The sequence below is a fragment of the Pezoporus flaviventris genome, unplaced genomic scaffold, assembly GCF_033815535.1.
Source record: "Pezoporus flaviventris isolate CSIRO_AGI_PZ_B2104156 unplaced genomic scaffold, CSIRO_AGI_Pfla_v1 ptg000054l, whole genome shotgun sequence".
In the NCBI taxonomy this organism is placed as follows: domain Eukaryota; kingdom Metazoa; phylum Chordata; class Aves; order Psittaciformes; family Psittacidae; genus Pezoporus; species Pezoporus flaviventris.
The window spans coordinates 560,499-573,802 of NW_026892602.1; the positions used below are offsets into that span (position 1 = coordinate 560,499).

Genomic DNA, 13,304 nt, shown 5'->3' on the forward strand with positions numbered 1-13,304 from the left:
CATCTTCAGGAGCTCAGTCCATATCCTTGACCTCATCTGTGCCCCAGGAGCTGCTGCTGCAGCCCCAGCTACACTGCAGAGTGTTGAGTCTTGTTCTGCAGGGGTCTGTAGCAGATTTGGGAACACCCCCCCGTGCTCTACAACATTCCAGGCCAGTCCACAATTTTGGCCAGAGGCAAACTCCTCGAGGAGCATCAAGGCAATGCTTTGTATGCAAGAGGTGCATCCCATCCAGCACACGCCATTGAGATGCTGCTTTTCCCCTGCACCGCCACTGGCAGAGCCAGTCTCTGCTCCTTTCAACCAGAACAAGCAGCAAATTAACCTGACCTAGATCTGGAAGAGCTAAGGAGAGACCAGCTGGTTTGTGTGCCCTTAAAATTCCTGCTCTGAAGGCAATACAGGGAGAAATCTTGCCTATTCCCAGCAAGGAGAAAGCTGCTTATTTGTAATAGCTTATAACTGACTGATAACCTGCTCTTCATCTCCCAGCTGTGCAAAGAGCTCCATCCCAGTGCTCAGAATGGCTTGTGAAGTCAGCCAGGTCTCCCCATCCATTGTGATGCTGCTTTCCGTGCTCATTCCAATTCAGGAAGCCTGGAGCAGGGGCACACCACCCTACATCTCATCAGCACCAGGAAAACCTCCTTGATGGCAGCTCCTCTGGGCTGTTCATCGGGTCATGCCCTTGCCCAATAGCTGGGAATGGCTCTGGCCCTTGTGCTCCAGCGTTGCTGGGTCTGACAGTTGCTGGGCTCCTGACCGATGGGACCAGCTCTCTCCTGGTGCAGCCAGCTCGTTGCTATGGCAATGGCAGGATATTGCTTTCTTACAGCCTCCTGGGTCGCACAAAGCCAGCCGCCAGCTCCAGCTTTGCTTAGTGCAGAGATGTGCAGTGCATACCAAGCACTCCTGGCTTTCCTTCATCCCTGGCTGGGAACCCACTCCGGACCATGCAGGGAAGGAGCAGCAGGAGCCAGAGTTCCCTGCCTCTTTCCCACGGCTGGAAAAAACAAGGCCTTCATGACTGCCTGCTCTTCCCTCCAGGTGCTCATGGAGCCATCCCTCCTGCTTCTTGTTTCTTCTATGCTTTTCAATCACCAAATTCAGCCCACGCTGCTTTTTCCACCTTCTGCCTATGACCTATGTGCTGGTTTGGGGGGACACCCCTTAATCTCTCCAAAGCTCAAGAAGTCCAGCCATGCCCTCAGCTGGTCACTGCTGTCGAGGCAGCCTGCGTGGAGTATCCCAAGCCAAAGCAGCGTCTCAGATAGCTCTGGGAGACTGGATTAAGGATCCAGCCTTACAGCATATAAATGACTTTATATGCTTTGAAAGGGATGATTTGTTCCCAGCCCAAACCCATCATGAGGTCTGCTCAGGGGCATCCTCTGCTTGGAACAAAAACAGCATCAGCATTGCTTTATCTGAGCCACTGATGGGACCAAGGCCCTTCCTCTGCCAGCAACTACAGACTCCCTTCCCTGGATGAACATGAAGGCTGGCAATGGCAGTGACCTCCTGTGCTAGCCACAAGGTCCCATTCTTGACAGCATGACAGAGGTGCTAGATTCTTCAGGGATAGCGGTGCAAGTTGTTGTTGTCTTATTTTATTTCCTCCCAGAGGAGCTGTAGGCTGGGACTTCATTATGTTTATAGGCACAGGGTCTTCCCAAGCACCATGCTGCCTGCTCGAAAACCTAGGAGCTCCTACTTCTGATTCAGGGGTCATGTTTTCTGTTTTGATCGTGTTTCTCCATGATCAAGAAAAGAAAAGATGTAATTAGATTTTGTTTCTCGGGGTTAAGGGTATTTTTTTTGTAACTCAGGAGCTAAAACTCCCATATAACTGAAGCTCCTCTGAAAGATGCCTTGTGAAAACATGTGGAAACCTAGGACACTGCGCTGGTAGGCAAGGGGTGATTAGGGAAGTGCTGCGCTAGATTCTGATGAGTTAGACATAGCAGTTGCCCTTTTTGGCAGCCTTTCTGCTCTGCACAGCTCTGCCACGCTCAGAGTATTGAGTATGGCTGATGAAACATCTAGACCCAAGGACATTTGAATGAAGGGGGACCCAAAATAGCCTGAGGCATGAGAAGGGTTGACAACAACAAAAAAAACCCAACCAACCCTGTAATAACTTGTCCAGAGATGCTATATATAGGTTAATTCAGTGACTTCTGAAAGGAAGGCTATGAAATCCAAATGGCAGCTCTGTCTGCTCTGGGATGCTGCCCTGAAAAGGGAGAGCTGAGGTGCAGGGGGCAGGCAGATGGGTGTATGTCCCCAAGAGCCCAAGAGTATCCTCATGCTTTTGCTGGACTTATCCCAAACCTGGGGTTGTGAAGGGGAGGGGGAAAGCAAAACCTAGACCTCCTCATGCACATTGGTTTAATTTCACAACTCTCTTTTTCCCCTCCCCTTTTCTCTTTCCTGCCCCATCCCCTCTGCAATAATTTGAAACTTCCACTCTGAATTTCTTAGGTAGCCTTTTTTCCTTACAGTTTTCTTGATGTGCTCTGGGGTTTGCTTCCCATCTCACTGTCTCCAGCCATGGGTTTGGACAGAAAAGCTCACCCCACGCTGTTCATCTCTTCGCAGGTTATCCTGAAGGACCTGGAAGTGCTGGCTGAGATTGCTTCTTCTCCAGCGGGACAAACAGAGGGTCATGGTGCCTCCGACAGCTCCGATGCACAACCCAACCTGGTGGAGCTTCAGGTCCCAGACAGGGCCGGCCAGCTGAGCTCCTCTGGTGAGTGACCCCTCGCCCTGGGTTCTTTGATGCACCATGGCACTGGTCAGATTTCCTTGGGCAGAAGGAGAAGACTCTACTGCAGTAGTAGATCAGTAGATTCATCACAACTCAGCATAGCTTTGGGGATCAAGTCTGCCATGGTGCAGACCAGGGCACCACTTTTATTATTACCGCTCTTTCCTCTAGCTCATGTTTTGGGGATTTAGAACTCTGTTTAGCATCAGGATGCTTCAGAGGATGGTGTGGAGGGGTCATAGAATCCCAGACTGGTTTGGAGTGGAAGGGACCTTGAAGCTCATCCAGTTCCAACCCCCTGCCACGGGCAGGGATGCCTTCCACTAGAGCATGTTGCTCCAAGCCCCATCCAGCCTGGCCTTGAATGCTGCCGGGGATGTGGCAGCCACAGCTTCTCTGGGCAACCTGTGCCAGGGCTTCACCACCCTCACAGGGAAGAACTTCTTCCTAAGAGCTCTTCTCAGTCTTCCCCCTTGTCAGTTTAAGGCCATTCTTCCTTGTCCTGTCACGGCAGGCCGCTGTAGAAAGTCCTTCTCCAGTGTGATTATTGTCTTATTTTTAGGGGACCTTGGGTGCTAGCCTCCTCTCTCCTTTTTAAAGTCCTCAGAGCCCTAAATTGAGTCCAGGGTGAGATGGTGGCTGCAAACCCAGGTATCCAAAACACATAGATCTGCAGAGGATTCGGCCTGTGCAGATGATGTTATCTGTCCAAGGCTGCCCATGTTGACTGTGAACTGCTACATTGCTCTTGAGTGTCTGGCAGGACAATTATCCCAGCACATCGGGAAGTTTTTTCCATTTTCCTTTGTCTGTGGCTCATCCTTTGCAGTTGCTTGGCTGCCCTTCTCCTCTGCTGCTGCTGTTTAAGGACCTCCCTTTTGTACTCCCCAGGCCAGGTCGTCATAGCCAAAAGCACATTTCATGTCAGCTTTGGATTGCACCCCAAGCATGGAGCCAAGGCTGCTTCTCCTTGTGCAGCATGTGGCCACAGAGCCTTGCTAAATCACCCCTGGAGAGGGAAGCTTTGCTTTCTGTTCCCCAGGCTTTGTTTTCACTGACAATCCCAGATCGCTCACCCCTCCCCAGGCTTAGGAATATCTGCACCAGCAACCAGCTCAGGTTTTGGCTTGTTTGGTGTGGGGTTGTAAGCTTTTTTGCAGATCACCTGTTTCATGCTGGCAGCTTTAGTTCTGCCATGGAGGAGTGAGGGCTGCAATGTTGGTGATGTCCCCAAGGCCTCTGCATGTCTCATCTGTCCTCCCATTGTCAGAATTGAGACTGCCTTGGTGGAGCAGCTCCTACAGTGCTGGCCAAGCAGCTGAGGAGCTGCAGTTCAGCTCACACTGATGGTTGTCTGAGGTTTCCTTCTTTGTGGATGATCTAAAAATAGCATGCTGGATGGCATGGATCCGAACGGCTGCCATGGCCCCTGTTAGCTATCTGGAAGAGCAATTTGGCTTCACATATTCAAGTATAATGCCTGAAAAGTCTGGCTCTCCCCACACTGAGCAGATCTGCTAGGGCCAGAGCCCCTGTTGCCCCAGTGTGGGGCAGCTTGACCCTACACAGGTCTTAAAAGACTCTGGCTTCCTCACCTGCTTTCCTCTTCCTTGTAAAGCCCCAGCAAATTGTTTCTTTGGGAATTTATCTGGGGCTGAGCTTTGCAGGGTCACTGGCTTTTACCCAAAGCAGATGGTTTTGAGGAGGAGAAAAGGAGCTGGTTCATTGGCCTTGAATGTTTAACGTGGCCCTGGTCCCATCTGGCTCCAACCACCAAGGGCTGAGACTGGATTGGCTGCTGGGCTCAGGCTTCCATGGGAATGGAGGTGTCGCAGCTGAGCCAGGAGCCCCCTGGATTATGCCTGGAAAAGCAGAGGCTCCTGAAAAAGACTCTTTTTGTCAGAGGGTTGGTTGGGGGTTGGGGAGCTAATGGAAATCCCTCCACCTGTGCATGTTCTGGGGTAGTGATGTACGGTGAGAGCAAGTGAACCCAAGCACTGCCCTGCAGGCTGATGTGTTTGTGAGTACAGCCCTTCCCAGGCAAAAATCACGAGGTGCTGACACCAGCAAGACACCTTTCTGGGGTCACTGGTTTTGTACTGGGGTGTATGGGAGTGTTCCCCAAGCACACCTCCCTAGTGAGCACGCCTTTGCTGAGACAGTGCTTTCTAGGCAGTAGGATGCTATTGCAGCATTGCAGGGTACCAGCACTTCTTTCATCCCTTCATCCCACTTTTTACGGAGATGCTATGGGAGCTGGCGGTGGGAAGAGAGCTGCTGAGCCATGTCAGGTTCTCTCCCCTCCTATCTCTGAGGCCCATCCAAGTTTGCAGTTGGTAAACAAGCATGAACACCCCTTAAATCCTTGGGGTTGCGGCAGGTTTCCATGCCGTGCTCTCCATCTCTGCGCTTCAGGCTTTGCCACCCGAATCGTGACGGCAGGAGGAAAGGTGGAAGGGGCTGGTGCCCCTGTGGTCTTCCCCCACTTCCTCTCACTCCCTTTCTTCCCTTGGGATGTGTTTATGCAGTTGTTTCCCTGCCATTGAGTTCGATTTCCTTCAGATGCTGGTTGATTAGTCAGGAAAGCCGTGTCCCACTTCCGCAGCCCGTTCCCAGCTCCAGTTTGTTTTTAGCTGCTTTGTTCTCCAGTTACGTAAGGTCAGCTGCCCTTAACGTCTTCTCCAGCACAATGAGCTGGGGCCAGTACCTCCTGGGAGACCAACATTGCTCCTCTCGACCTGCTCTGACTGCCCTGGGAGAGGGTTGCTGGCTGCTGGCCTCCTTCAGTCTCTCCTTGGTTATCTTTTGCCTGCTTTTCTGTGACCAGGTCTGTAGAGCTGTGCCCAAGAGCTTCCCAGTCTTTGGGATGATGATCCAAATGCCTTTCTGGTTTCTGTGATGGGAATCCAGCTGTCTTCTTTGCTTTGGAAATGTTTTGCCAACCCTATAGAAGTTGGGACAAGTAGCAGATGACCTAAGAGTGGCTGTCACCAAGGCCAGCAGATCAGGAGAGGGGATTCCCCTTCTGCTCCTGTCTGGGGAGACCCCCCTCGGCAGTCCTGCTTCCATCTCTGGAGCAACAGCACAAGAGGGACATGGAGCTGTTGGACTGAGTCCAGAGGAGACCATGGAGATGTTTCAAGGCTGGAGCAGCTCTGCTTGGAGATGGGCTGAGAGATGTGGGCTTGTTCAGCCTGGAGAAGGGAAGGTTCCAGGGAGACTTTAGAGCAGCTTCCAGTGCCTAAAGGGTTTATAGGGAAGATGGGGACAGACTTGTTAGCAGGGTGTGTAGCAGTAGGACAAGAGATGATGGTTTTAAACTAAAAGAGGGAGATTCAGACTAGGTACAAGGAAGAAATGTTTTACAATGAGGAGAGTAAAAAACTGCACCAGGCTGCCCAGAGATGGTAGATGCCCCATCCTCTGGAAGCATTCAAGGTCAGACTGGATAGGGCTCTGAGCAGCAGATGTAGTTGAAGGTGTCCCTGCTCATTTCAGGGAAGTTGGACTAGGTGATCTTTAGTGTTCCCTTCCAGCCCACACCATTCTAGGATTCTGTGACAGCATAAGTGCAAACCCTTCAGCCTGGTCTCCAGCTCTGCTCTTCATGGGAGGAGGAAGCTCCCTCCAAAAGGATATCAGTACCATCTGCTGCCTCATACAGGGTAGCTCTTGCACATATCTCTTCCTTCCTTTCTCCACAGCTTTGTAAGGAGAGGTGGTTACAACCCTTTGTTTCACAGGAGGCGCTTTCCTCCTGCTCAGTCCAGTCTCTCCCCCCCGGCTTCCTGCTGGGAATGGTGGCGTACCCTCTGAGCACCTCATGCTCTGAGCACCACCAGATGTTTACTGGGAGGCTGACTCTGTACAAGGGTATGCTAACATGCTTGTGGCCACTGGTTTCTAACAGCAGTCCATGGATATCCCATGAGTCAGTGGATAACTCCAGAGGAGGCTGCTAAAAGTCCCTAAGAAACGTAGTGTGTTGAGTTCTGACCTGCTGTATCCCTGCAGGAGAATAGGTCCAGAGCCTGGACCAAACTTGAGATATTCTGTGGAGTTACCTATTGACAGCTTTTTGAAGGTTTTTGTTCTCAATGAGCCAAACCACTCCCTTTACATTGCTTTTCACTTTGTTTGTGTAATCATAGATCTGCAGAGGTGGCAGGGTAGGACAAGGTCCCACCTCTAGACAGTCTGTAAAATGTTAGGGTGGCCTCTGAAAACATGAGACAAGAGTCTGTAGACTGCAGGGATCTGTGAAGGGTAGGAGAGAAAAGGTGGCCTGTTGTCAGATGGCTCAGATTTACCACACTAGCTTTTCCAATGGTAGGAGAGGATAAAAGTGAAACTTCTCCTTACTCATCCTTTCCACAAAAGGCCAGGAGTCAGCTGGCGTCACACCATGGACATTCACTCTTGAAGGAGCCAGTTGCCAACAGTTTTTTCAGGAACAAGAGTGGAAGAGCTAGGTAGTCACGAGAGGAAAGACCTGTTGCTCCTGAGTATTCTGAGCTCAGCGCTTCATGTCCTGATGCTTGGTGGCTTCACCATCTTCTTCCCTACTGGCATGGAGCTGAACAGGAGGGTTGAATTTCAAAAGTGCTCTTCTGCCTCTTGGAGAGGAGAGTTAGAACAAAAGGGTGATGCATTTCTTTTCTGGGTGTTCTGCTGCAACAGTGCTGGGATGCCGTGGACAGCCCCAGGAGAGGCTATCCAGACTATAGCTGTAACTCATCTGGCACGCCTCCAAGTATCAACCTCTCTTGAGGTGGTTAAGCACATGGTGGGCCAGAAGGGTTGGGGATTCCCAAAGAAAACCTAGAATTGCAGAATTGAAATTGTAGGTAAGACCACTCCTAGCCAAGCGTATGCCCTTCATACAGTTATTTTGCTTGGCTACCTCAGTTTCCCCAGGATGTTGCAAGGAATTTGGAAAGTGGTGTGAGGAATGAGATGAGAACCATGAAACCAGAAAAATGAATGAATATTGGTACAGAAATGGCCTGACAAAGCCCATTGCTGCTTGTTCGTGTTTGCAGGTTCTCTTCCATATGCTTCACCTTTCCATGCAGTAGCCTCAGCGCAATATAAACTCACCACCAAGCATAACCAGTCATATTTTTTCAGCTCTGCTGGGTATTTTCTTGTGCTGTATGTTATCTCAGCTGTACCCCTGCTGCATTTGTGCTTATTGATTCACCTTAACAAAGAAAAATGAGCTAGTAGTGGTCTGCTAACCTTCCTAGGAAGCGTGATCATTGCCTGCTGCCTTCTTCCAAGGCAGGCACAAGCACACACCCCCACTGTGTTGGGGTGTATGCTTGTGATCCTGTGAATCCCACACTCTGTTGAGTGGGGGCATCCAGAGGATCAGTGCAGCAAAAACCTCATTTGGCAGAAAAATGCACACCCTGGCCTGTCGGTGGGGACCCCCTTGCCAGCAAGATGCTGAAGTCTTGGGAAATGCAAATCCATGGCTCTTTAGACAGGTAGGAAGGGGAGAAACATTCATGTGTGCAGGCAGCCCTGCAAAATCAGGCTGAGCAGAGCCTCTGACCATGCAATCCATAATTTCAATGGATTTACTTCCTCAGCAGCATTCTGTGGTCCAGAGAGAGGAGGTTTTGCAGAGCCCAGCTGAGCTGCTGACACATTCACATCTGTTTCCAGCTGCACCCTGCGCCGGGTTTTTGGGAAGCAGGAAGGGGAAATATTTGCATTTTTTACAGCTCTGTTTTTATCCCACTCGATGAGGCTTCACCGCCCTGTGTTTGTAATAGCTGAAATTCAAAACATCCTGGGGAAGGCTGCCCAGGAAGAGGGGAGATGCCGCGCAGATTCCCACGTCGCCACCCAGGTTTTCTCCAAGCACCATCTGGCAGAGCCAAGCCCCACGCGGGTTGAAGACTCATGGACTGGCTCTGGTTGCTGCTGGGTTTATTCTGTTGCTCCCAAAGGAGCTGAGGGAGATTGTTCTCTGGGCTGAGCTGGAAACATGATGCTCAGGTGGGAAGGATGCTTGGCCCCACCAGCTTTTAGCTTCCCCTCCCTCTATCTAAAATTGCTTCAATTAGGGATTGTGGTAAATCATTTTAGCTTAAACCACTGCAAATTCCCATGTGGATACTCTAACCAGCTTACCCAGCTTTAGCTTGCTTTGGAAGGAAATCAGTTCTGGTCCAATCTTATTTAAATTTGGTTTAAGTGAAGTTAAGCAAGTCCGCGCTGGTTTTAATTAAGACCAGTTTGAAACCAATTATGGTGAATTAGTGGAAGTTGCATTGTATGTCAGGGTGAAGTTTGGTGCTTTGTGGTTGAGGCAGAAAAATCCAAGTTATGTCAGGGTCTGTCAGGCGCCCCTGGAACAATTTGGGAACACTCTGGCCACTGTAGGTCTTGAGATGGCTCAGCCCATCAAGGAGCCAGATGGTAGAATTTCCATGCTGCTGTACAACATGTATTTATAAGGGTCTTAATATAGATCCCTAATTGCCTGTCTCAGTTGATTTATAGCATGTCCACACAAGTGATGGGAACAGCATGAACCGCCAGTGAGCACTTGGGATGAAGCAGGGCTTTTGGCAGATATTTGTTGTGCTTGAGCTAGCACCTGTGGGTCAGGGGGACTGATGCCGGTGCTGGTTTCAGTGATCCAAGAAGCAGTAGCTTGCCTGGGAAAGGATTTGTTAGCCTGGCATCCTGGGATCATAGAATCATAGATGGTTTGGGTTAGAAGGGACCTCAAAGCTCATCCAGTTCCAAGCCCCTGCCACAGGCAGGGACACCTTCCACTAGACCAGGTTGCTCCAAGCACCATCCAAGCTGACCTTGAACACTGCCACAGATGGGGCAGCTGCAGCTTCTCCCAGTACCCTGTGTCAGGGCCTCACCACCCTGACAGGGAAGAACTGCCTAAGAGCTCATCTCAACCTCCCCCCTTGTCATGTTAAAGCCATTTGCCTTTGTCCTGTCCCTGCAGATCTTTGTCCAGAGCCCCTCTCCAACTTTCTTGTCAGCCCTCCAGGCACTGGAGCTGCTCTAAGGTCTCCTCAGACTGATCCCATGCAGATCCCATAAGGAGATGTGCAGATCCATGAAGGAGATGTGCAGATCTCAGGAAGGCAGAGACAAGCCCTGCACTGCCTTTCCTTGAAGAGGCCTGGAGCTGCTCCAAGGTCTCCCCAGAGCCTTCTCCTCTCTAGGCTGAGCAAGCCCAGCTCTCTCAGCCTGTCTCCAAGCAGAGGTGCTCCAGCCCTCACAGCATCTCCATGGCCTCTCAACTCACTCCAGCAGTTCCATGTCCCTCTTGTGTTGTTGCCCCAGAGCTGGATGCAGGACTGTGGGGGGGGGTCTCCCTAGAGAGGAGCAGAGGGAGAGAATCCCCTCCCTCGACCTGCTGGCAGGAGGATCCTCTAGTTGTTGACAAGGTTCCTGGCTGTGTGGTCACGTCAGCCATGGAGCTGCAATTTCCATGTGCCTTTTGTAGCCTGTTTCTGCCAGCTCTTGTTTCACCGCTCTGATGTTCCTGTGGGACCAGAATTCCCATTTATTCCTATTATAGTGGATATTTGGGCTGAGTTTCATCATTCTGAGCAGGGATCTTTCTTCTTCCAGCTCTCTGTTCCATGCCAGATTAAAAAACAGGCAGCAGAGCCGTGATGTGCTACCAGCCCCTCTCCGGGTACGTTAACAGTTGATCTGACAGGTTACGGATCTGCAAAGTCTCACTTCAGGGAAAGGGGGAGAAGTGCAAGCCTCCATTAATTAAGCAGTTTTCCTAACACTTCTCTCTGCTTGTCTCTCGTGCTTCATAGAAACACTTGACAAGCTGCTCCTCTGATTCTGTTGAGCCAGAGATGCCGCTGTCCTGAGCTCTGGGTTACACCAGGAAGGGTTACACGAGAGCAAAGTGCCAGCCACTTCCAGGCATCCTGTAAACACAGAGCAAACAAGAAGTTTGGAGGATTGGGAGGTTTTGGAACTCCAGCTGAGGTTTGGTTTAGCCTTTTTCAGCCTGAGAGACTCCTGCAGGCTGGTTTCTCACCCCCAGTATCACCCCTGGAGACCACTGGGAAGGCTGCTCCAGTGAGTATGCTGTGGCAGAAACCTTCCCTAAGGAGATGAAGTAGAAAGTGGTTCACTGGGTGCCAGGTGGGCAAGGGATGGAGAAATGATTCCTTTGGAGTCTGGTGTCAGTGCTTCCAGAGGCAAAGGATGATGATGGATCAGCTTCCTGGGGTGGGCAGACCATCATAGCACTTTCCTCTCCTAAAAAACACAGGGATAAGATTTGTTTTTGTCATCTCTGTGTCCCAGTCCCTCCTTGCTTCCTGACCACTGCCTGGCTTTCTCCAGGCTCAGTGGTTTTTTAGTGAGTTGATGGAAGAAATCAGCAGGACTGGAGATTGGTTGTCTTACAGATTGTAGCCAGGATCTGATTTCTAAGGTGATTCTGGCTTTTTGGGTACTTGGCTGACCCAGAGGGTCCTTCTGAGTCTCCAGTCTGAGATGCAGGAGATGCTGCATCATGTCAGGAGCACATATTTGAGGGTTCTTTTGGGTGGTTTGTCTTGCACTGGCATTCCTAGGCTCCTGGGTTTTGTTCAGTGCACACCACTGCCAGCACCTCAGCAATAGGAATGATGGACCTTCCAGGGAGGAGAGAAATTGCTACCACCTCCTGTTTTTCTCTTGGGATGTGTTTTATAATATGTAAAGGCTTGGGCTTTCTGGCTATCACCAGAAGACGAGCGAGGCTGTGGTAAAGTGCAACGCTGTCTGTGCCATGTGGAGGGAGTGCTGGGCAGGAGCTGCTGCGTGTGCTCCTGCCAGGTTACGTCAGTCCTGGCGGCAATGTTCTCGTTGCTGGGTGGAGGGTCAGAGAGCCAATTTTGGAGATCTTGAGAAAGAAGAAATTCGCAGATCAGACCTTCTCCTGGACAAGCTACAGCACTGGGGCATTACTAGCAGGTGGGGATAAAGGTGTGCTGCTGAATCTTGGGTTGCAGTGCAGCTCTGGTTTGGATGCCTCAGCACTGCTGACAAAATAGGCAAAACAATACCACTTTTGCAGCTTTCAAAGGCAGTTTCCATCTGCTCTTCACCTCCCCTAATCACCAGAAAGAAAACCAGAGCTTGCTTTTGAGGCTCTGCCCGTGGGAGATACAAGGCTGAGGGATAGGCAGCCACCATGTGCTGCTCTGTGTCCCCTTGTCCAGACCATGTCTCTTCCAGCCTGCTTCTGAGCAGCTGTAGTGAGGACGTGGGGCATGGCTGTATTTTCAAGCCGGGTGCTCCCTGCCTCTGAACAAGCACACCTTTGTTTTGGAGCATGTTGGCTCAGATCCTCTTTTCTTTTTGCCCAGATCATCTTTCCCACAGCTGAGGGGAAACACGATGCTATGGCAAACACTTGTGTTCTCGAGATGCCTGCTTCAAAGCCTGGCTTGAGGTTTCAGATGTACCAAGAGGGGGTGACCACACAACTCTGGTGGGAGAAGACTCCAGGTTCTGGTCCAGATGATTCACTATTTCATTTTCCTTTTTCTTTGGCTATGTCCTCTTGGATGCTAAATGTGATTCTGAGGAAGCTGCCCTGCCTGTACCTGTATCAGTGGGACAGCCAGGGTGGAAAACAGCCCAGTGGCTCTTTCATCAGCTTTCCTGGGCTTTAGCAGTTTGATTACATCTTTAATTGGCTGCTCCATGCTCTGTTGAGTCTCTGCAGAAGCAGACAACATACATAAATCAAACTCTTCAGGTTTCCATCAGTGAGCTGATGGAAATACTGGCTGTTCTCAGGATGGGGGGAATAGCCTGGGAGTGCTCATGTGTGCTGGCTTCCGTCCTCCAGTTAGGCGTGGTCTTTCTGAAGGAGAAATTAAGGGAGAGAGCGCCCCTCATTGCAAAGTCACCTTTAGAACTCTCTCTCCAAACATTTGCTCTGAGAGCTGTCCTTCTGAATAAACTACCTCTCCTGGAGTGCTGCTGTGGGAAAAGTAGTCTTTACCTGCCAGCTCCCTGAACTTGTGGGTCTGTAGGGATATTTTTGGCTAATGCTCGCTGTGTACCCTGAGCTGGGAGATGCCCCTCTGCCAGTCCTCCCTGCTTACCCACCCCATAAAGACTAAGACCATGTTAGGATGCCTTACCAAGCAGGTCCTGCAGCAGCCCATGCCCCTTACAACCTGGAGCACTGTTTGCTGTTACATGAGCAATAGGAGTCTCTCAGGAGTGATTTTATGGCTCTGAGAGGTGCAGAGGGATATGCTGGCCACTTGGCAGAGGCTGTGAGCAGAGGCTTGCCACCTCTGGGTGCCCTGTGTGACAAGAGGGTGCAGAGCATCCCTCCCCTATACCACTGGAAATCCTCCGGTCCCAGACAAAGCGCCTAAGGTGAAAGGATGAAAACGCCTGAAAGTGCTTTGGGTCTGGATATGTCAGAGCTTGTTGAGGCTCTCCTCAGCACGCTGTCTCTGCTTTCACACCCAATCCTTTCCTTCCAGTCAGAGCATTTCCCACACCCTCCATG

At 50.8% G+C, this 13,304-nt stretch overlaps 1 protein-coding gene across 4 annotated transcripts in view; it reads left to right on the plus strand.

Moving 5' to 3' along the window:
- VAC14 (VAC14 component of PIKFYVE complex) overlaps window positions 1-13,304 on the plus strand; it is a 62,838-nt gene that overhangs the window by 27,119 nt on the left and 22,415 nt on the right. For all 4 annotated transcript variants that reach the window (XM_061468864.1, XM_061468866.1, XM_061468867.1 and 1 more), the window contains one exon: window positions 2,602-2,752. In XM_061468864.1, coding sequence (XP_061324848.1) covers window positions 2,602-2,752 — 151 coding nt within the window. The remainder of the gene's footprint in view (window positions 1-2,601; window positions 2,753-13,304) is intronic.